The 21,691-nt window shown below is 47.4% G+C and overlaps 1 protein-coding gene across 1 annotated transcript in view; it reads left to right on the forward strand.

Annotated features, from left to right (window-relative positions):
• LOC129707670 (alpha-N-acetylneuraminide alpha-2,8-sialyltransferase-like) overlaps positions 1–21,691 on the forward strand; it is a 47,368-nt gene that overhangs the window by 13,953 nt on the left and 11,724 nt on the right. Inside the window, 3 exon segments of the mRNA XM_055652852.1 lie at positions 1,607–1,751; positions 5,657–5,766; positions 13,780–13,872. Coding sequence (XP_055508827.1) covers positions 1,607–1,751; positions 5,657–5,766; positions 13,780–13,872 — 348 coding nt within the window.

Genomic DNA, 21,691 nt, shown 5'->3' on the forward strand with positions numbered 1-21,691 from the left:
AATGTTCGTGGGATCATATAAGGCTATTTGATGGATACATTTTGCCACAAATTATCACACTGAGACCTCCCTTTCACTCCCCCTCTACAATTAGTCTAAAGAAGGGTCCCAACCCAAACGTCCATGTTCTCCAGGGATGCTGCCCGACCCGCTGAGTGGGGCTGAGAGCGACACACGGTGGTGCAGCGGTAGAGTTGCTGCCTCACAACATCAGAGACCCAGGTTCAATCCTGACTATGGGTGCTGTCTGTACGGAGTTTGTATGTTCTCCCCGTGACCGCGTGTGTTTTCTCACTGCGACTATGTGGGTTTGTACGTTCTCACTGAAACAGCGTGGGTTTTCCCTGGGTGCTCAGGTTTTCCTCCCACACTCCAAAGACGTTCAGGTTTGTAGGATGATTGCCGTTGGCAAAATTAGAAATTGGCCCTAGTGTGTAGAATAGCGCTAGTATACGGGATGATCGCTGGTTTGTGTGGACCCGTTGAGCCGAAGGGTCTGTTTCCAAGCTGTATCTCTAAAGTCTAAAAGTCTAACATTTTTTGAAGAACTGGTAAAGAGGTCTCCAGTAATAAAAGCCAGCGGTGCTGTGGGTTAGAGACAAATCTCGCTTGATGCCTCAAAGGCCTTTCCCCGATTCCAGTCACTGGAGTTTCTCATTTTTCAAGCAAAATGATCAGATTATTGTTTGAGATTAAGGCATTCTTAGAGTCATAGGTCTATACAGGAACAGGCCCTTCGGCCCAACTTGTCCATTCCATGCAAATTGTCTAACCAAATTAATCCCACTTAGTAATAATCATAATATTAATAATAATAATAATGAGAAGAGACTTTATTTCGGACTCAAGGTCCAGACAGGGGATAACATTACATAAAAAATACATTGCATAGTAAAAACATCAGAAAGTACATATAAAATATTAGTATATCACTTACAAAAGCATCATAAATTATATATTAAATAAAAAAAACACAATACATGAGTTAAAATCCAGAATGAAAAGAATGATCAATGTCCTACAACGAGACAACTCTTTCCCCTGACTCTTGGTCTGAAGAATGGTCTCGACCCGAGACATCACCTACTCCTTTTCTCCAGAGATGCTGCCGGGCCCGATGAGTTACTCCAGCTTGTTGTGTCAACTTTGGTTTAAACCGGTATCTGCAGTTCCTTCCTACACTGTATTAGTCAGTTCTGGGAGCAGAATTAGGCCATTCGGCCCATCATGTCTACTCCGCCTACTGCCTCCATATTGTTCTTTGTTCAATGTTCCTTCCTTCCATTGACTAACGTTTACATGTTTTGTTGCTCTGACAAGCAGTTTTCCTGGCCAGTGGGAGTGTATCTCCCCTAAGGGGGTCACATGATAAGATCACCCCCCTACTCTACTGCTTCCAGGGCCCTATCTCTATAGTCAGGCCAGCGCAGTCCTGACAACATCAGCAATCTTTTCTGAAGCTACAAATTTCTATTTGGTGACCAACAACTGAACAAGACTCCTGTGGTCCTCACCAATGTCAGACACATAGGTGAAGGAGTAGAGGTCTAGCTTCGAGCCACGCACAATGTGGTCATTCACTCTGCTTCCTGTTCCTTTTCTCCAGGCGACTCCTTCAACAATGCTGTGACACGCAGAGGTTATTCGCCGTGACAAAGCTGAACTCGCCCATGGGAAAGAGCCTCTGGTTTGACGGAGAGTTCCTCTACTCACTGGCCATCAACAAGGAGATCTTCTCCATGTTTCCCCAGGTTAGCCGCGTCAGCCCGTCGTAAATGTTGCTGCTTTCATGTGCGTCGCATCAGAAGCCACGGTGTAGTCTACGAAGGTTCTCACGCCCACTCTCTGCTTACACACCTGACCTCTTGTGCAAAAGAATAGAAATCAGCGACATACATTTAATATATAAACACAGTCGTGATTGTGTTGGCAAAGGAAAATGTTGTTAACATGGTCAATGGGTAACTTTTCCACACAAAGGGTGGTGGGTGTATGGAATGAGCTACCAGAGGAGGTAGTTGAGACAGATACCATTGCAATGTTTAAGAAACATTTGGACAGGTACATGGATAGAACAGGTTTAGAGGGGTATGGGCCAAACGCAGGCTGGGAGGACTAATGTAGATGGGACATGTTGGTCGGCGCGGGCAAGTTGGGCTGATGGGCCTATTTCCACGCTGTATATAGTCATAGTCAGACAATGTGGAAACAGGCCCTTTGGCCCAATTTGCCCACACCGACCAACATGTCCCATCTACATTAGTCCCACCAGCCTGTGTTTGGCCCATATCCCTGTAAACCTAAATTCTATAGCATACGGTCTTCCCCAATATATAAAATGGGTCTGAAAGAGTCAAGGAGTTGTACCTCACAGGAATAGGCCCTTCAGCCCATCATGGTTATGCCAACCATCATGCCCAGCTACACTGCTCCCATTTGCCTGCATTAGTTTGATATCCCTCCACACAAGTACCTGTCCAGATCCCTCCAGATAAATGTTGCTACTGTTCGTGATTCCACCACCTCCACTGGGAGCTCAGTCCAGATCCAAACTACTGTTTGTGTGAAAGGTTCACCCCTCATTTACAACATTCTTAAATCTGGTGGAGTTCATGAGAGAGTTTGAATTTGGTCTGGGGGATCTTAAGTCTTGATTTAATGTAATGTTTCAAGGAATGGAACATTCTAATGTTAGGAATATTAGGCTTGCGAAAATAGATGAAGAATTGCAAACCTGATGTAGGAAGGAGCGAGTCTTAAACCCAGAAGAGTATATGATGGAATCTTAATCCTGAAATGGTGCATGGGTTATTGTTAACCTTGGAGGTGTGGAATTTTTTTTTCATCTTGCATGGTGAGATGGAGGGTTATGGTCTGAACGCAGGTGTATGGGACTAGGGGAGAATACATGTTCGGCATAGAAGGGTCGAGATGGCCAGTTACCGTGCTGTAATTGTTATATGGTTATATGGAAGTGCAGATGCTGGTTTACAAAGAAAAGACACAAAGTGCTGAAGTAATTCAGCATCTCTGGAGAACATAGATACGTGCTGTTTTGGGTCGGGACCCTTTCTCAGTGGTTGTGGTGTGGCGGGGCGGGGAGGGGGGCGGGAGAAAGTAGGAAGGGATGTGGGGACAGGATAAAGCTCGGCAAGTGATAGAGTCATACAGTGTGGAAGCAAACACTATAGCCCAACTTGGCCACACCAACCAACATGTCCAATCTACACTCATGCCATCTTCCTGCGTTTAGCCCATATCCCTCTAAACCTGTCCTATCTATGTACCTGGCTAAATGCATATAAAGCATTGTGATAGTACCTGCGTCAGCTACCTGATAGGTGGATACAGGTGAGGGTTTTTTTGATAGGCAGGTAGTTTCCTATCAAAATCTCCCCTCTGCCTATCAAAAACCTCCTTCACCTTTATCCACCTATTACTCACCAGGCTTTGTCCTGCTTTTCATCTCTACCAACCCGTACGCCCCCCATCCCCCTCTCCCCCCCCCCCCCCCCCCCCCCCCCCCCCCACTTCCTCGGCACCAAAATCAATCTGAAGAAGGGTCCCGGCCGAACGTCACCAATTCATGTTCTCCAGAAATGCCCCCTGACCCGTTGCGTTACTTCAGCATTCTGTGTCTCTTTTTGATGAGGATGCCACTAGGACTGGTGGGTTTGAGTTTATAAGGAAAAGCTCGATAGGCTTGGACTGTTTTTCCCGAAGTGTAGCAGGACCTTACACAGGATTGTAAAATCATGAGAGGCATAGATAGGGTGAATGTCCACAGTCACCTGCGGGCTGCTTTGAGGGTGAGTCTAAAAGTAGAGTGCGAGGGTTTCATGTGAGATGGGAAAGATTTAAAGAGGCTTGAGGGAGGCCAGGATGGGTATGTGGAACGAGATGCCAGATGAGGTACTAGAGGTGGGTACAATTACAGCACTGAAAAGACATTCAGTCAGTAACATGGAGAAGAAATATTTCAAGGAATAAGGACCAGGTGCAGGCAAGTGATACGAGCTGTGCCAGCATGGAAGAGTTGGGCCGAAGGGCTTGTTTCTGCGCTATTACAGCAACAGACCTGGGTTCGACACTGACTGCAGGTGCTGGTTGTACGTTCTCCCCGTGACCTGCGTGCGTTTTCTCCGAGTGCTCCAGTTTCCTCCAACACTCTAAATACGTGCTAGTTTGTAGGTTAGTTGGCTTCGGTAAAGATTGTAAATTGTCCCTAGTGTGTGTAGGATAGTATTAGTGTGTGGTGATCTCTGGTCGGCGTGGACTCGGTGGGCCGAAGGGCCTGTTTTTGTGTCGTATCTCTAAACTAAAAGCATAAGAATCTGAATCCTTGGGTCGACCATGAGGAGATCATAATCCTAGTTTTACTTCTGAAGGTATGGTCATGTTCTTCATGCTGTTGTGCATGAGGGATCTCAAATCTTGCATGGATCAGGAAGGTTCGTAATCCTGGATAATGTTAAACTATATATAATGCATGAGAGATTTTTAGAGTCTCTTTGCTGAATGAAAGAATCCTGAATACGGTATCATGTATAATGGACCTTAAATGTTGCATGAAGGAGCATAAATCTGGTGTCGTGTAGAAGTGAGACATAAACTTGGAAGGACTTGGATACAAGATCTAGAAACCTGAAACAATGCAAATGAATCATAATTCAAGTGCAGTCCATCACAGTTCACAATCTTGGAATAACATTAGACATAGTTGAGGAATGCAGAATACTGCTTGGGGAATGTTAAAACAGGCACACTATTCCAGGAATCTTTAATCTGTAATGATGTAAGTGAGGCTCGTACAGTACAACAAGTCGGGGGCTGAATTCCTTTAAGTTTGAAGGATCTAATGTCTGGAATAGTGCAGATCAACTCTTAAGTCATAGAGTCAATACTGCACGGAAGCAGGCCCTTATGCCCAACTTGCCTATGCTGACCAAGATGCCCCATTGAAGTTAGTCCGATCTGCCTGCGTTTGGCCCATATCCTTCTAAACCTTTCCTATCTATGTACATGTCCAAATGTTTTTGTCCGTGGCGCTCTTTGACGGCACTGGGCCTGTACTCGTTGGAGTTAAGAAGAATGAGGGGGGTATCTCATTGAAACTTACCAAATAGTGAAAGGCCTGGATAGAGTGAATGTGGAGAGGATGCATCCACTAGTGGGAGAGTCTAGGACCAGAGGGCACAACCACATAATACAAGGATGTACATTTAGAAAGGAGATGAGGAAGAACTTCTTTAACCAGAGGGTGGAGAATCTGTGGAATTCATTGCCACAGATGGCGATGGAGGCCATCATTGGGTATTTTTAAACTGTACATTGAAAATGTCTTGATTAATAAGGGTGTTATATGTTACGGGGAGAAGGCAGGAGAATGAGGTTGAAAGGGAAAGATAGATCAGCCATGATTGAATGGTGGAGTAGACTCGATGGGCTGAATGACCTAATTCTGCTTCTATGACATGAACACATGAAGTTTTAAATATTATGTTGTCCCGTGTAGAACGATGGATGAATCTTAAAGAAGAAATAATATTAGGATGAAATAACAGCAAGGAAATCGCAAGGGTTTTAAAGTCTAACGGTAGTGAATGATTTCAGGCTTAGCAGAGTCACTGAAGGTAGGCCTCTTCTCTGTTGCTAGGATACACCGATCCAGCTGCCACTGAAAAAGTGCTCGGTGGTGGGAAATGGCGGAATCTTGAAGAAGAGTAACTGTGGCAGCATCATCGACAAGGTGGATTTCATCATGCGGTAAGGAAACATTTTTGATGCCCCTAGTCTGGACTCTGGATATCGTTCCCTACTCTATGCTTAATCTCATTTTGTTTGAGATGATTTCTCTCATGTAAATACAATACAATACAATACCTTTATTTGTCATTTGAACCTCACATGAGGTTCAAACGAAATGTAGTTTCTGCAGCCATACAATAAAAGAACCAAAACACACACCAACACTATTCACATAAACATCCATCACAGTGGCTCTCCTCCTCACTGTGATGGAAGGCAAAGTTCTTGTCTCTCCCCTGCATTTCATTTCCCTCCCGAAGTCGAGGTCAAAGCCCCCGGCGGGCGCTAGTCCGCGGCAAATTAAGGCCGCGCCGGGCGTTGTAGGGCCCCCCTCCAGGTCACTCTCAACCCCGCAATTCGGGCGGGAGAAGTCGCCGCTGCCGGTGCCCCACAAAGCAGTCTCCCACCGGGGATCCGCGAGCTCCCGGTGTTCCATCCACCGGAGCCGTGCCGCAGCAGCGCGCCACCGCCGCTCTCCACGCCCCGAAGCCGGCCAGCTCCACGGAGGCAAGTCCGCAGCAGCTCCACAGCAGCTCCACAGGCTCCGCGGCTCCACAGCAGCTCCACAGCTCCACAGGCTCCGTGACTTGAGCCTCCAGGTCGTTCCGGTGGAGGCCGCTCCACGGCGCTAGGCCCCAACGGCAATGGAGACCCGACAGGGAAAAGGTCGGGTCTCCATGCAGGGAAGAGATTAAAAGTTTCCCCCACCCACCCCACTCATGCATTCCCGCTTGCCAATGCACTCACTTACCACAGCTCTCTCCAACTGTGAAAATGTGCTGCTTCCAAACTTTAGTTTAGTTTGGGGATGAGTGGGTTAACTTACGATGAGTGTTAGACGGGACTGGGCCTGTTCCCGCTGGTGTTTAGACGGGTGTGGGGGTGACTTCATTGAAAGTTACCGAATATTGAAATGCCTGGATAGAGTGGATGTGGAGAGGATGTTTCCACTAGTGGGAGAGTCCAGGGCCAGAGGCCACAGCCTCAGAATAAAAAGGGATGAAAGGAGATGAGGAGGAATTTATTTAGTCAGATGGTGGTGAGTTTGTGGAATTCATTGCTATAGATGGCGGTGGAGGCCATGTCATTGGGTATTTATAAGGCAGAAATTGACAGATTTTTCATTAGATAGGGTGTCAAGGGTTATGGGGAGAAGGCAGGAGAATGGGGTTGAGAGGGAAAGATAGATCAGTCATGATTGAAGAAGGGTTTCGGCCCGAAACGTTGCCTATTTCCTTTGGTCCATAGATGTTGCTGCACCCGCTTAGTTTCTCCAGCATTTTTGTCTACCATTGAATGGCAGAGTAGACTCGATGGGCCGATTGGCTTAATTCTGCTCCTGTGACTTATGAACTAGTTTAAAGGTACAGCATGGAAACAGGCCCTATGCTCTCCGAGCCCACGCTGACCATCGATCACCCATTCACACTAGTTCGATGCTATCCCACATTTGCATCCACTCTCCACACACTTGGAGCATTTTACAGAAGCCATTTAACAATTAACCTGCATGTCTTTGGGACGTGGGAGGAAACCGGAGCACCCAGAGGCCACCCAAGCGGTCACAGGGAGAACGTGCAAACTCTGCACAGACAGCAAGCGAGGTCAGGATTGAGCTCGGGTCTCTGGCGCTGTGAGACAGCCGCACTACCAGCTGCGCCGCAATGCCACAAGTTCCACCCAAATTCAACGAGAGTCAACAATGTTTAATTGTCATGTGTATCGACAAATTGAACGATGGAATTATTTCTTACTGTAACCCAACAGACCTGCAAAGACAATGCACACAGAAAATATACACCAAACAAACAATCTGTAAATTAATAACCACAGGATTACTGTAAAGAAGCCTCAAGTCTATAGTGCAACCAAACAATCTATAATTCATAGTTGAGGTTAGTGCTGTGTGGTGTTTAAGCACCTGATGGTTGTTGGGAAGAAGCAGTTTTTTGAACCTGTTTATTTTCTGTACCCTTTTTCCTGTTTTTTTTTTTTTTTTTTTACAACAAAATTTATTCAACTATTAAAAATAATATTTACACTACAATAAAACAAGCCAAAACCCACCACCATAATACAATACAAACATGTATCCATAATAAACTACTATACAACTATGATACAATCCTTATTGAGGATACATTCAACACCCTGCTACCCTTCTTCCTGTTAGCAGGAGTGAACATGAGAGCATGGCCAGGGTGGTGTGGGTCTCTGATGATGTTGGCTGCCTTTATTGAGGCAGCATCTTCTATAGATCCCTTTGATGTTGGGGAGATCAGGGCCGGGCAGTGTCCACCGCCACTTGTAATCTCCATCCTTCCTGGGCGTTTTGAGTTGCAGAACCAGGCTGTGATGTAACCAGTCAATATGCTCACCACTGTAAACCTGTAGAAGGTCAAGAGAGTGTTCATCGACATACAACATCTCCTCAGAAAGCTGACTGCACAGTGCCAAGTCTAATTATTGATTCTGCTCATGTTTCTGGGAGAGTCAATGTCATTTGTTAACGCTGTATAGTTTCATTTTAGTGTGAGATTAAGTGGCGTAGCGGTAGAGCTAATGCCTTTCAGCTCTGGAGACCAGGGTTCGATCCTGACTAGGGCTATCTTTGGTCTCCTCCCACAGCCAAAGACGTACAGGCTTGTAGGTTAATTGGCTTGGTATAAATGTACATTGTCCCTACTGCACATGTGTAAAGAGGAGTCATGATGTCACTAGTGGTGAGGTCACTATATTAAAGGTACATGCACATGTCATCTACAACATGTGTGTGTAGGATAGTGTAAGTGTGCGGGGATCGCTGGTCGGCGCGGACTCATTGGGCCGCGGGGCCTGTTTCCGCGCTGTATCTCTAATCTAAACAAAATTAGACTAAAGCAAACTCTAGCACGGTTCAGAAGACATCAAGACGGTGGTGCAATATGTAAACTCTGTACCCAGTGAGATGCAGAACCACTCTGGTGGGTATCAGGGTTGGAGGAGCCAGGTCACGGGGTAACCAGCCATCACCAATGCTAACAAGTAGAGCCCAGTGGTGTCTCAGATGCACAGGCCGGGCACATTTGTGCTGCGGTCATGGGAAGGGTGCCAGCCAACTCTTTGCCAATCTAACCTCAAGCAGAACTGATGCAAACAGGGCTGAGGTGCCCACAGCCGGTGGTTTCAGCAGCTTCCCCTTAGTCATGCAGCCAGAAATGCTCAACTGCTATGTTCATCAATGACTCTACTTCCTCTGAAGAGTGAGGAGATTTGTTATGCCGATGCATACTTAGTTTAGAGATGCAGTGCGGAAACCAGCCCTTTCCCCCCACCGAGTCCGCGCCGGCCAGCGATCCCCGCACACTAGCTCTATCCTACACACTAAGGGACAATTTACAATCTTTACCAAAGCCAGTTAACCTACAAACCGGTACGTCTTTGGAGTGTGGAAGGAAACCGAAGATCTTGGAGATCCCTGGGATGGCGGGACTTTCACATGAGGAAAGATTGAAAAGACTAGGCTTGTATTCACTGGAGTTTAGAAGGATGAGGGGATATCTTATAGAAACATATAAAATGATAAAAGGACTGGACAAGCTAGACGCAGAAAAAAATGTTCCCAATGTTGGGCGAGTCCAGAACCAGGGGCCACACAGTCTTAGAATAAAGGGGAGGTCATTTAAGACTGAGGTAAGAAAAAACTTTTTCACCCAGAGAGTTGTGAATTTATGGAATTCCCTGCCACAGAGGGCAGTGGAGGCCAAATCACTGGATGGGTTTAAGAGAGAGTTAGATAGAGCTCTAGGGGCTAGTGAAGTCAAGGGATATGGGGAGAAGGCAGGCACGGGCTATTGATAGGGGACGATCAGCCATGATCACAATGAATGGCGGTGCTGGCTCAAAGAGCCGAATGGCCTCCTCCTGCATCTATTTTCTATGTTTGTATGTTTCTAAAACCCATGCAGGTCACGGGGGAAATGTACAAACTCTGTCCAGACAGCACCCGCAGTCAGGATCGAACCCGGGTCTCTGGCGCTGTAAGGCAGCAACTCCACTCCTGCGCCACCATGCCGTCCCATACTCTCTCGAACTTCTACAGGTGTACGGCAGAGAGCATATTGACCAATTCCCTCACGATCTCGTTCAGCAACTAGAATGCCCAGGAAGGAAGGCTTACTATCCAAGCAGATTGGATAATACTGGAGTCATAGAGTCATACAGCATGGTTGCACACATACATCTTGCCCATGCCGACCAAGCTGCCCCATTGGCACTATTCCCACCTGCCCGCTTTGGCCAATATCCTTCAAACATTTCCTATCTATGTACCTGGTCCAAATGTATTTTAAATGCTATTATAGTGCTTACCTCAACAACCTCCTCTGGCAGCTAGTTCCAGATACCCACCACCTTCTGAGTGAATAAGTTGCTCCTCAGGGTATTATTAAATCTTTCTAGAATATATAAAATTATGTGAGGCACAGAGAGGGTGGATAGTCAGAACCATTTTCACACTCCTGCATTTAGCATCTCCAGGGAGATGCTAAATGCATTTCGTTGTCTCTGTACTGTACACTGACAATGACAATTAAAATTGAATCTGAATCTGAATCTGAATCTGAATTTTCACCTGTGGTGAAAATTAAAAACACTAGAGGCTATTGCTATAAGATGAGAGGGGGAAAGTTTCATGGACATGTGTGGGGCAAGTTTTTTACATAGCGAGGAGGCCTGGACCGTACTGCCAGGGGTGGCGGTGGAGGCAGGTATGATAGTGGCGTTTAAGAGGCGTTTAGATAGGCACATTGAAGTGCAGAGAGTAGAGAGATATGGATCAGGTGCAGGCAAAGGAGATCGGTTTTACTTGGCATCATGTTCGGCACTGACATTGTGGGCCGAAGGGCACTTTCCTGTGCTGTATTGTACTGTGGTCTACGTTCCTATAGGACTCTTCCACAGTGTCTGCATTTTATTGTTTTGCATTCAACGGAGAGTCCCACTTTGTGTCCTCACCAAAATCAGGGCTGCCAACATTGAGTGAGAGTTAGGAGTGAGAAATTGTTCCAATGCTCCCCATTCCCAATTACTTTTACATTGAAATGATTGAAATCCAAGTGCAGTTTAAGTGGCATCAGAAAAACAAAACCTTCGGAATAGATGATATTTATTACGTGGTTGGTTGTAGTCAGTATCAGCACAAATACCGTATTAAACTTTGAATCTTCAGATGTTCTGGTTCAAGCTAAAACTAAAGACAAATAATAACCTCCTCACACATTCCCCTGCAAGTATCTCTGCCACTCCTTTAAAATATGCCCCTTCTTTGAAAAAACTCTTAAACATCGCATCTGAATCAGTTTCCATCTGATTACACTCCTTGAGGATGTTAATCTACATGTTCAATTAATAAAACAGCGAGATTCAATTCAACCTGTCAAAGGAATTTGGTGGGGGGGGGGGGGTGGTTTAAAAATAGTCAGTGAGGTAAACAAACATAATAGTTGAGTGGCAAATGACAACAGTGCTACCTTCCCAATATTTAACTGAAGGAAATAATGGTTTATCGGGGCTGTATGTTATGACAGACAGCCTGACACCTTGCATGTCATTTTAATATTACACTTATCCCATCCCCCTGGATTAAGGTTTTGTCAACTAATTACAAACCAGGCTAATTACAAATGAATAACATTAGCCAACTCCGAAACACGAAGCGCTGAGCATTGGGATCCAGACATCACGGCCAACTGGCCTCAGTTCCCTGCTCACATCTGTCAGTGCTCTCCGTCTGAACCAGGGGACCCGGAGCGATTTTGAAAGTGGGGATGCTAAGCGATCGTTTGATCACTGGCCTTGGGGGTACCTGGCGAAGGAGTGGAGCAACTGAGTCGGGGGGGGGGGGGGGGGGGGGGGGGAGGTGTGGGAGGGGGGGGGGGGGGTTGGTGTGGGATTTCCCCCCTCCTACGGTAGGGACTTTTTGAAATTTGATGTATTAAAATCATTTTTAATGCATTGTGAAGTATGATTTCAATGTTTTTTATTTGAAATATCATTAAGAGGTAACTTTTTAAGGGGTAACTTTTTCCACACAAAGGATGGTGGGTGTATGGAAGCTGCCAGAGGAGGTAGTTGAGGCAGGGACTATCCCACATTTAAGAAACAGTTAGACTGATACATGGATAGGACAGGTTTGGAGGTATGGACCAAAAGCAGGTAGCGTAGCTGGGACATGTTGGCGGGTGTGGGCAAGTTGCACCGAAGGGCCTGTTTTCACACTATATCACTCTATGACTACATTATACCTCCACCATGCATGAATGCTTCAAAATCAAGTGGTCGAGTTTCATTGCCATATACTCAAGGATAGAAACATAGAAAATAGGTGCAAGAATAGGCCATTCAGCCCTTTGAACCAGCACTACCATTCAATATGATCATGGCTGTTCATCTAAAATCAGTGCCTCTTTCCTGTTTTTTCCCCATTTCCCTTGATTTTGCTAGCCCCAAGAGCTAAATGTAACTCTCTCTTGAAAACATCCAGTGAATTGGCCTCCATTGCGTTCTGTGGCAGAGAATTCCACAGATTCACAACTCTCTCCATGAAGAAAGTTTGGCCTCATCTCAGCCCTAACTGGCCCCCCCTTTATTCTTAAACTGTGACCCATGGTTCTGAACACCCCCAAGTTCGGGAACATTTTTCTTGCAGTTACAGTAAGTGAAAATCTAGCAGGCAAGCAGGATGCTTTCACCAACCACCCCCATTTGAAGGCCACTATCTTCCACCGTTTCTACCCAGTGCTTGGTACTTACTTGCAACAGCCACTGGTTGTCCTCCAGGATGCACTGAGCCGCAACCTGATCCATGCCGGCCACCAGGGCCAATTCGGCACATAGACTCTAGCGGCAGCGGCGCAACGCTTCGACGCCTCCGACGGCCTGTGACACTTGCACTGATGCTGCTCCATGGCCGGACCTGCAGTGAGCGACTTGCCAGCCCGGCAAACACTCGCCAGCCCCGGCTCCCCGTCTCCCCGTCCGCATCTGTCCCCGCTGCTGCTCCTGCTTCCATCCCTCCCTCAGCCCCGGCTCTCCAACACCCGTGGCCCATGCAGTTGAAATGAGTTTTGAAAAATTTCGTTGATAACAGAATTTCTCACGACAGAGCGTGAGAAATTTGTGATCAGCGTGAGAGTGTGAGAATCTGGCGAAATGTGTGATTCTCACTCTCAATGCGTGAGAGTTGGCAGCCCTGCCAATATGTGACCTACTAATATCATTAAAACTGATAGCAGGTTATTCACTCTGTAGATGGAAGGAACTGCAGTGGCTGGTTTACAAAAAAGACAAAAATACTTTAGTGGCGTTTAAAAGACATTTGGATACGCAGGGAATGGAGGGATGTGTTTATGAGCAGTTGGATAGGTGATAAGCTTGGCATCATGGTTGGCACAGACATTGTGGGCCAAAGGGCCCATCACTGTGCAGCCACCATTTGGTGCAGCGGTAGAGCTACTGCCTTACAGCGCCAGAGACCCGGGTTCGATCCTGACTCTGGGTGCTTGTCTGTACGGAGTTTGTACGATCCCCCCGTGACCTGCGTGGGTTTTCTCCAAGATCTTCCGTTTCCTCCCACAGTCCAAAGAGATACAGGTTGGTAGATTAATTGGCCTGGTATAAAAATGGGTAAATGTAAAATTGTCCCTAGTATGTGTCGGGTTTGTTAATGTGTGGGTATCGCTGGTCGGCACGGACTGGGTGGTTCGAAGGCTTGTTTCCACTCTGTTTCTCTAACCTGGTAAAAGCTAAACTGTGCTGTACTGTTCTATGTCCTGTTAACACAAGGAGCATAGAGAAAGATTGAACATGGATTGCATGGTATAAAAACGGCGCATTGCGTGATGGCTTCCAGCCCAGCCGCGGGAGTTGGTGAATAAGGGCTGAGCCGCTGCATGTTGTACACTGACCAGCTCACCTCGTTTCTCTTTGCAGTTGCAACCTCCCTCCTCTCACCAGCGAATACACCAGTGACACCGGCTACAAAACGCACCTGGTGACTGCAAATCCCAGCATCATCGAAAAAAGGTACTGTCCACGGCAAAAATAAAACCAACAGCAGTGGCAACATCTCTTAAGACTTTCGAGATACAGCGTGGAAACAGTCCCTTCTGACCACTGCTGCCACTATCCAACACACAATTTACAATTTTACCAAAGCCAATTATCCAAGGTCTGAAGAAGGGTCTCAACCCGAAACGTCACCTATTCCTTTTCTCCAGAGATGCTGTCTGACCCGCTGAGTTACTCCAGCGTTTTGTGTCTATCTCCGATTATCCTACAGACCTGTAGTTCTTTGGAGTGTGGGAAGAAACCGGAGCACCCTGCCACAGGGAAAACCTACAAACTCCGCACAGACAACACCCGCAGTTAGGATTGAACCTGGGTCTCTGGCGCTGTAAGGCAGCAACTCTACCGCTGTGCATTGGAAGGAGCCAAACATAAAAAATTAAAGGTGCCGGAGGAACTCAGTGGGTCAGACAGCACCTGTGGAAGAAATTTATCTTTGGAGTGTGAGATTGATCCCTGGGATGGCGGGACTGTCATATGAGGAAAGATTGAAAAGACTAGGCTTGTATTCACTGGAGTTTGGAAGGATGAGGGGGCATCTTATGGAAACATATAAAATTATAAAAGGACTGGACAGGCTAGATGCAGGAAAAATGTTCCCAATGTTGGGCGAGTCCGGAACCAGGGGCCACAGTCTTAGAATAAAGGGGAGGCCATTTAGGACTGAGGTGAGAAAAAACTTTTTCACCCAGAGAGCTGTGAATTTGTGGAATTCCCTGCCACAGAGGGCAGTGGAGGCCAAATCACTGGATGGATTTAAGAGAGAGTTAGATAGAGCTCTAGGGGCTGGTGGAATCAAGGGATATGGGGAGAAGGCAGGCACAGGTTATTGATTGGGGACGATCAGCCATGATCACGATTAATCACCACCTCCAGTTTAAATTCCATTTGGAATATTTTGGAGGACCAAGAATCCTAGAACCAATGGCGGTTCTGGCTCAAAGGACCAAATGGCCTCCTCCTGCACCTATTTTCTATGTTTCTATGTAAATGGACAGTCACCGTTTCGGGTTGGGACTCCTCTTCAGACTGATGGAGTAGGGAGGGGGAGACCGCTGTAAGAGTGAGATGGGGGCTCCCCCCTCTCTACTCCATAGGCTGAAAAACACAAAGTACTGGAGCAACTCAGCGGGTCAGGCAGCATCTGTGGAGGAAATGGGCAGATGACAGTTTGGGTCAGGACCCTTCTTCCGTCTGATTGTAATAAAGTTTAGTTTAGCATTTTTGCATGTAGTGATGTGCAGTGAAAAGCTTTTTCAAAGTGGATTCCCACTAACTACACTTGGACTACATCGAGTTGGAGTTTACCGATGATCAAATCAGTATCATGTTCCGAATTGGCCATCATTACTCTGAAGCAGATCGTGAGTTTTAGTTTGTTTGGTTTATTATAGTCATGTGCACTGAAGTACAGTGAAAAGCTTTTTGTTTGTACTATCTAGTCAGCAAATAGACTATGCATGGTTACAATCAAACCATCCAAAGTGTACAGATAGGGAATAAAAAGGTATAACGTGTAGTCACCAGCCACCTTCCCGCTTCCAGCTTTCTTCCCCCCCACCCCCAGCCTGCAGAAGAGTCCCGACCGGAAACATCACCGTTCTCCATAGATGCTGTCTGACCCGTTTAGTTACTACAGCACTTTGGGCCTTTCTTTGATAGACAATCATCTGCAGTTCTTGTGTCCACATTAAGTGATTGGCTGCCTTAATGAGGAAAGCAGGAACAGATTGCAACGGGGACTGATTGATAACATTGCCAGTTCTCTGGAGGGCATGCCTTGCAGCTAGATAGTGTTTGGCTTCATTGCCAGTTTTCCCCTGTGGCCTCTGGCACTGGTCTAACTTGGCTTGATATTGTTTGTGTTTTATTTATGTCCTATTGCCTGGATTTTCTTTGTTTCCCGTCGTAGTAACAGGCCTTGCCCAAACTCCCACGTCCACTCCTTGTCTACTTAGTTAACGGCGGATTGTACACGGGCCTCTTGTCCCTTCCTTGCTTCCTTATTTAGAAGTCCAAGCTGGGTATATTGTCTTATGTGCATGTTCAGTGACGTACAGACACAATGAATATCCATGCTTGCAGCAGCACCACAGGCATATGGACTCAAGGATACGGTTTAGAGGGATATGAGCCAAACGTGGGCAAATTGAACTGGCACAGATGGGGCATCTTGGTTGGCATGGTCACGTTGGGCTGAAGGGCCTGGTTTCATGTTCCTAAGCGGAAGGAGCAGAATTAGGCTATTCGGCCCATCAAGTCTACTCTGCCATTTGATCATTGTGGATCTATCTTTCCCTCTCAACCCCATTCCCCTGCCTCCGCCCCACAACCCCTGGCACCCTGTATGGGTGCTTTCATGCCGTACAACACTGCCATTCAGATTAGTTTTGTTTACTTTAGTGATACAGCACGGGAACAGGCCCTTCGGCCCACCGAGCCCGTGCCGAACAGCGATCCCCGCACCGTAACACTATCCATCACACACTAGGAACAATTTACAATTTTTACCAAAGCCAACTAGCCTATAAACCTGCACGTCTTTGGAGTGGGAGGAAACCAGAGATCCCAGAGAAAACTCACGCAGGTCACAGGGAGAACGTACAAACTCCGTACAAGCAGCACACTTGGTCAGGATCAAATCCAGGTCTCTGGCGCTGCAAACTCTACCGCTGCGCTGCTATGTTCGGGGCAAGTTCTTTACCCAGAGTGGTGGGGGCTTGGAAGGTGCGGCCAGGGGTAGTGGCGGAGGCAGATACAATTGTGGTGTTTGAGCCTTTCAGACAGGTATATATGGCTGTGTAAGGTATAGACAGATATGGATCACGTACAGGCGGATGAGATTGGTTTAACTTGGCATCAGACAACACACAAAATAATCTGCTGCTGATATTGATAGTAGTTCCTACACTGGGGCTTGGGAATAATCTGGAAACGCCATTAACATAGAACGTGGAGCAGTATGTCTGCGGAGCGAAATGGACGGACATTATTCCAGAGCGGGACTTTTCTGAAGGGTCACAAATGGAAAAGATGTCTGTCCATTCCCTCCGCAGATGCTGCCTGACCTGCCGGGTTCCTCCAGCAATTTGATGTGTTTGTTTGTGTGAGTGTGTTTGTGTTTGCGTGCGTGCGTGCGTGCGTGTGTGTGTGTGTGTGTGTGTGTGTGTGTGTGTGTGTGTGTGTGTGTGCGTGCGTGTTTGTGTGTCTGTCTGTCTGTCTGTCTGTCTGTCTGTCTGTCTGTCTGTCTGTCTGTCTGTCTGTCTGTCTGTCTGTCCTGTGACTGCGTGGGTTTCCTCAGGGTGCTCCGGTTTCCTCCCACACCCCAAAGACGTGCGGGCATGTAGGTTAATTGGCCCTAGTGTGTAGGGAGTGGATGAGAAAGTGGGGTAACACAGAGCTAGTGCAGATTGGTGATCGATGGACTGTGTGGGCTGATTCCATGCTGTATCTTTCAATCAGTATGGAATGACTCTCACCCCCCCCCCCCGGAAAATGTGGCACCCAGGTCGGATGAGGCAGCTGTTGTCAACCTCACCAGAACTTCCACGGCCGATGGGCGAGTCGTACTTGCCCCCCTGCGGCCAGGGCTGTGGAACTCCGGCCTGTCCGCGGCCAACTTTGCGAGCCTTTACCTCGACCCCCCACCCCCTCCAGGGCCGTGACCTTTGTTTGCCCGGCAAAACGGATAATATGGCAAGGCTCTGGAACCGAGGATGCCGGAAAATCAGTTGGCGTCGTGTGCAAGGTTTCATGTTTCTCTAAGTATACAGTATGTATGTGAGGTTCCCCAAGGCAAAATGTTTGGATGACGTTAAAAGAATTAAGAACCGGATTCTAATGTGGATAATTGTGAGGTTATCCACTTTGGTGGCAAGAACAAGAAGGCAGATTATTATCTGAATGGAGTCAGATTAGGAAAAGGGGAGGTGCAACGAGACCTGGGTGTACTTTTACATCAGTCACTGAAAGTAAGCATGCAGGTACAGCAATCAGTGAAGAAAGCTATAGGCATGCTGACCATTTCGAGAGGATTTAAGTTTAGCAGCAAGGAGGTCCTACTGCAGTTGTACCGGGCCCTGGTAAAACTACACCTGGAGTATTGTGTGCAATTTTGGTCTCCTAATTTGAGGAAGGACACTATTGTTATTGAAGGAGAGTAGGTTAACCAGGTTAATTCCTGGGATGGCGGGACTGACATATGATGAAAGAATGGGTCAACTGGGCTTGTATCCACTGGAATTTAGAAGGATGAGAGGATATCTTATAGAAACATACAACATTTTTAGAGGATTCGTCAGGCTAGATGCAGGAAAAATGTTCCAATGTTGGGAGAGTCCAGAACGAGGGGTCACAGTTTAAGGATAGGGGTAGGCCATTTAGGTCTGAGATGATGAAAAATGTCTTCACCCAGACAGTTGTGAACCTGTGGAATCCTCTGCCACAGAAGGAAGTGGTGGCCAATTCACTAGATGTTTTCAAGAGAGAGTTAGATTTCGCTCTTAGGACTAAAGGAATCAAGGGATATGGGGGAAAAAGCAGGAACAGGGTACTGATTTTAGATGATTAGCCATGATCATATTCAATGGAGGTGCTGGGCTCGAAGGGCCGAATGGCCTACGCCTGCACCTATTTTTCTGTGTTTCTCAGCAGTTCCCAGAAATCCAGTGAATATGATGTAATTGGTAGGGGAGTGGTGTGGGCACTTAATGAGCAGGAGGCCAATGATTGTAACTGCTGCCATGTACCCTGTGCCATATTCAGGTACTGATGAGCTTTGAAATCGAAGGATAGTCGAGATAGAGTAGATGGAGACACAAGGATCTGCAGAAGTTCCCCTTACAAGAAGGCATAGATGTGGGAAGGATGTTTCCACATAGCCCCAGAATTAAAGGGCGCTCTTTAGAAAGGAGGTGAGGAGGAACTTCTTTACTCGGAAGGTAGTTAATCTGTGGAACTCATTGCCACTGAGGACTGCGGAGGCCAAGTCAGTGGATATTTGTAAGGCAGAGAAAGACAAATCCTTGATTAGAACGGGTGTCTAGGTTTATGGGGAGAAGGCAGGAAAATGGGATTAGGAGGCAGAGATCAGCCATGATGGAATGGCACAGTGTACTTGATGGGCTGAATGGCCTAATTTTACTCCTATCACTTGTGAAGTTGGTTTACAATAAAAATACACAGCGCTGGAGCACTTTGCAGAGAATTGTGGACACATCCCAGACCATCATTGACTCCATTTACAGCAAAGCATTCGACAAGGTTCCACATGGTACACTGGTCTGGAAGGTTAGATCGCATGGGATCCGAGGAGAGATAGCTGAATGGACAGAAAATTGGCTTCATAGAAGGAAGCAGAGGATGATGGCGGAAGGTTGCTTCTCGGACTGGAGGCCTGTGACTGGTGGTGTGCCTCAGGGTCGTAGGTTGCTGAACCCTGTCCTAGATGTTTGGCCTCATTGTGATCCCTCCCCATGTTTTACAACCGATTCACCTGGTTAGTTTTATCTCCGGCTGCTTCATGTTGTTGGCGGCTGCACATCCAACTAAGAAAGAAGAGAAGACAAGAGATGAGACGTCACTCACAGCCGCCAACTGACGCTCTTCCCCAGACCGCACAGATCGCTCTGATGTGGCGCAAAAGAGACAAACTGTGCAGGGACTGAAGACAGCGTGAGAATCCTGTCATCAGCGTGAGAATTGGCTGGAATGCGTGACTCTCACGCTCAAAGCATTAGAGTTGGCAGCCCTGTCTAAGGCCAGGATGTGACAACAGACACACAGGGAGACACATACCAAAGGAAGACACATACACACACACACACACACACACACACAGGGAGGCACACACACATACACACACACAGGGAGGCAGACACACAAGCACACACACACAGGGAGACAGACACACACACACACACACACAGGGAGACACATACCAAAGGAAGACACATACATACACACACGCACAGGGAGACACACAGACACGCACAGGGAGACACACAGACACGCACACGCACACACACACACAAGGAGACACACACAGGGAGGCACACACAGGGACGCACACACACACACACACACACACACAAACACACACACAGAGACACACACACAGGCACACACACACAGGGAGACAGACACACAAGCCTCCCCACCCCCCTCATTCACACCTTTCCTTCCACCCTCCCCTCCCCTCCCTCTTCCTCCCCTTCCTCCCTCCCTTCCCCATCCCCCCTCTTTCTCCATTCTCTCCCCATGTTTCCTCTTTGCCTCCATCCCTCCCTTTTTTCTTTCCTTCTCTCTCTCTCTCTCTTCTCTCCCCATCTCTCTCTCTCTCTCTCTCTCTCTCTCTCTCTCTCTCTCTCTCTTTTCCCCCCTCCCTTTCTCTCCCCGGCCGCCCAATGGGGACTCTGGCGGGCACGGTGTAGCGTGGATTGGCGGCGCTGGTGGGCTGGCGCTGGCGTGTGAGTTGAAGGGCAGGAGGGAGGGAGGGAGGGAGGCTGCAGCAGGGGCCGGCAGCGCAGCGCTCATAGCCGGCACACAGATGCGCTGACACCCGGCGGCTGCACATCCGACCAAGAGAGAAGAGACGCGACGTCACTCACAGCCGTCAACAGACGCGCTTCCCCAGACCGTGCAGATCGCTGTCATGTAGTGCAAAGAGACAAACTGTGCAGCCAGATCGTATAGCTCCGTTATAGGATCCTTGGTGTGCAGGGACTGAAGACAGCGTGAGAATTCTGTCTTCAGCGTGAGGGCGTGAGAATTTGCTGAAATGAGTGAGTCTCACGCTCAAAGCGTGAAAGTTGGCCGCCCTGATATGGACCAAACACGGGCAGGTGGGCCTAGTGTAGATTGTACAAAGTCAGCAGTACTCGACTAGCGACACACATCAGGGCTTGTACTCATATACAAAGCTCCCTATGGTGAGAAATCCTCCCCAAAAAAATTTCAGTTTGTCATGAACAAAATGTAATGGCATTCTGTACTGTGTGTGCAACCAGGATGACCTACTGATATTCACAGAGAGCATGATAGAACATCTGGAAATTCTCGAGCAAGTTCTCACACGACTGAACTGCCACAATGTCAAACTGCGACAAAGTAAATGTGCATTTGCGCAGTTAGAGGTGGTCTACCTTGGACTCAAAATAGACGCCAACGGACTTTGCCCTGTGAAGGCGAAAGTTGAAGCAATAGTGAATGCTCCAAAACCCAACCATGTGTCAGAGCTACGATCATTCCTTGGGATGGGGCAGTTCTATGCCCAATTCCTTACAGATTTAGCAACTGTGCTAAAGCCACTACATCATCTGCTCCAAAAAGTTGTGAAATGGACGTGGGGAAAGGAACAGCAACGTGCATATGACATCTGCAAGGAAAACTTGACAAGTGACAAACTCCTTGTACACTACAATACGACACGCAAGATGAAACTTGCTTGTGATGCTTCAAGTTATGGTGTAGGTGCAGTGATCTCCCACGTAATGAATGACGGACAGGAAAAGCCCATTGCTTTTGCATCCCGCACCCTGTCACTGAGTGAACGCAACTATGCGCAGATAGAAAAGGAAGCACTCAGCATCGTGTTCGGAATCAAGAAATTTCCGTCAGTTTCTTCTCGACACTGGGGTCACTGTGATATTCACCCTGGTAACTGATCACAAGCCACTACTAGTGATACTGGGTCCCAAGTCAGCTATACCTTCCATGGCGGCATCAAGGATGCAGCGCTGGGCAATTTTGCTGTCCCAGTATGACTACAAGGTGGAGT

This window comes from Leucoraja erinacea, chromosome 22 (genome assembly GCF_028641065.1).
Source record: "Leucoraja erinacea ecotype New England chromosome 22, Leri_hhj_1, whole genome shotgun sequence".
Lineage (NCBI taxonomy): Eukaryota > Metazoa > Chordata > Chondrichthyes > Rajiformes > Rajidae > Leucoraja > Leucoraja erinaceus.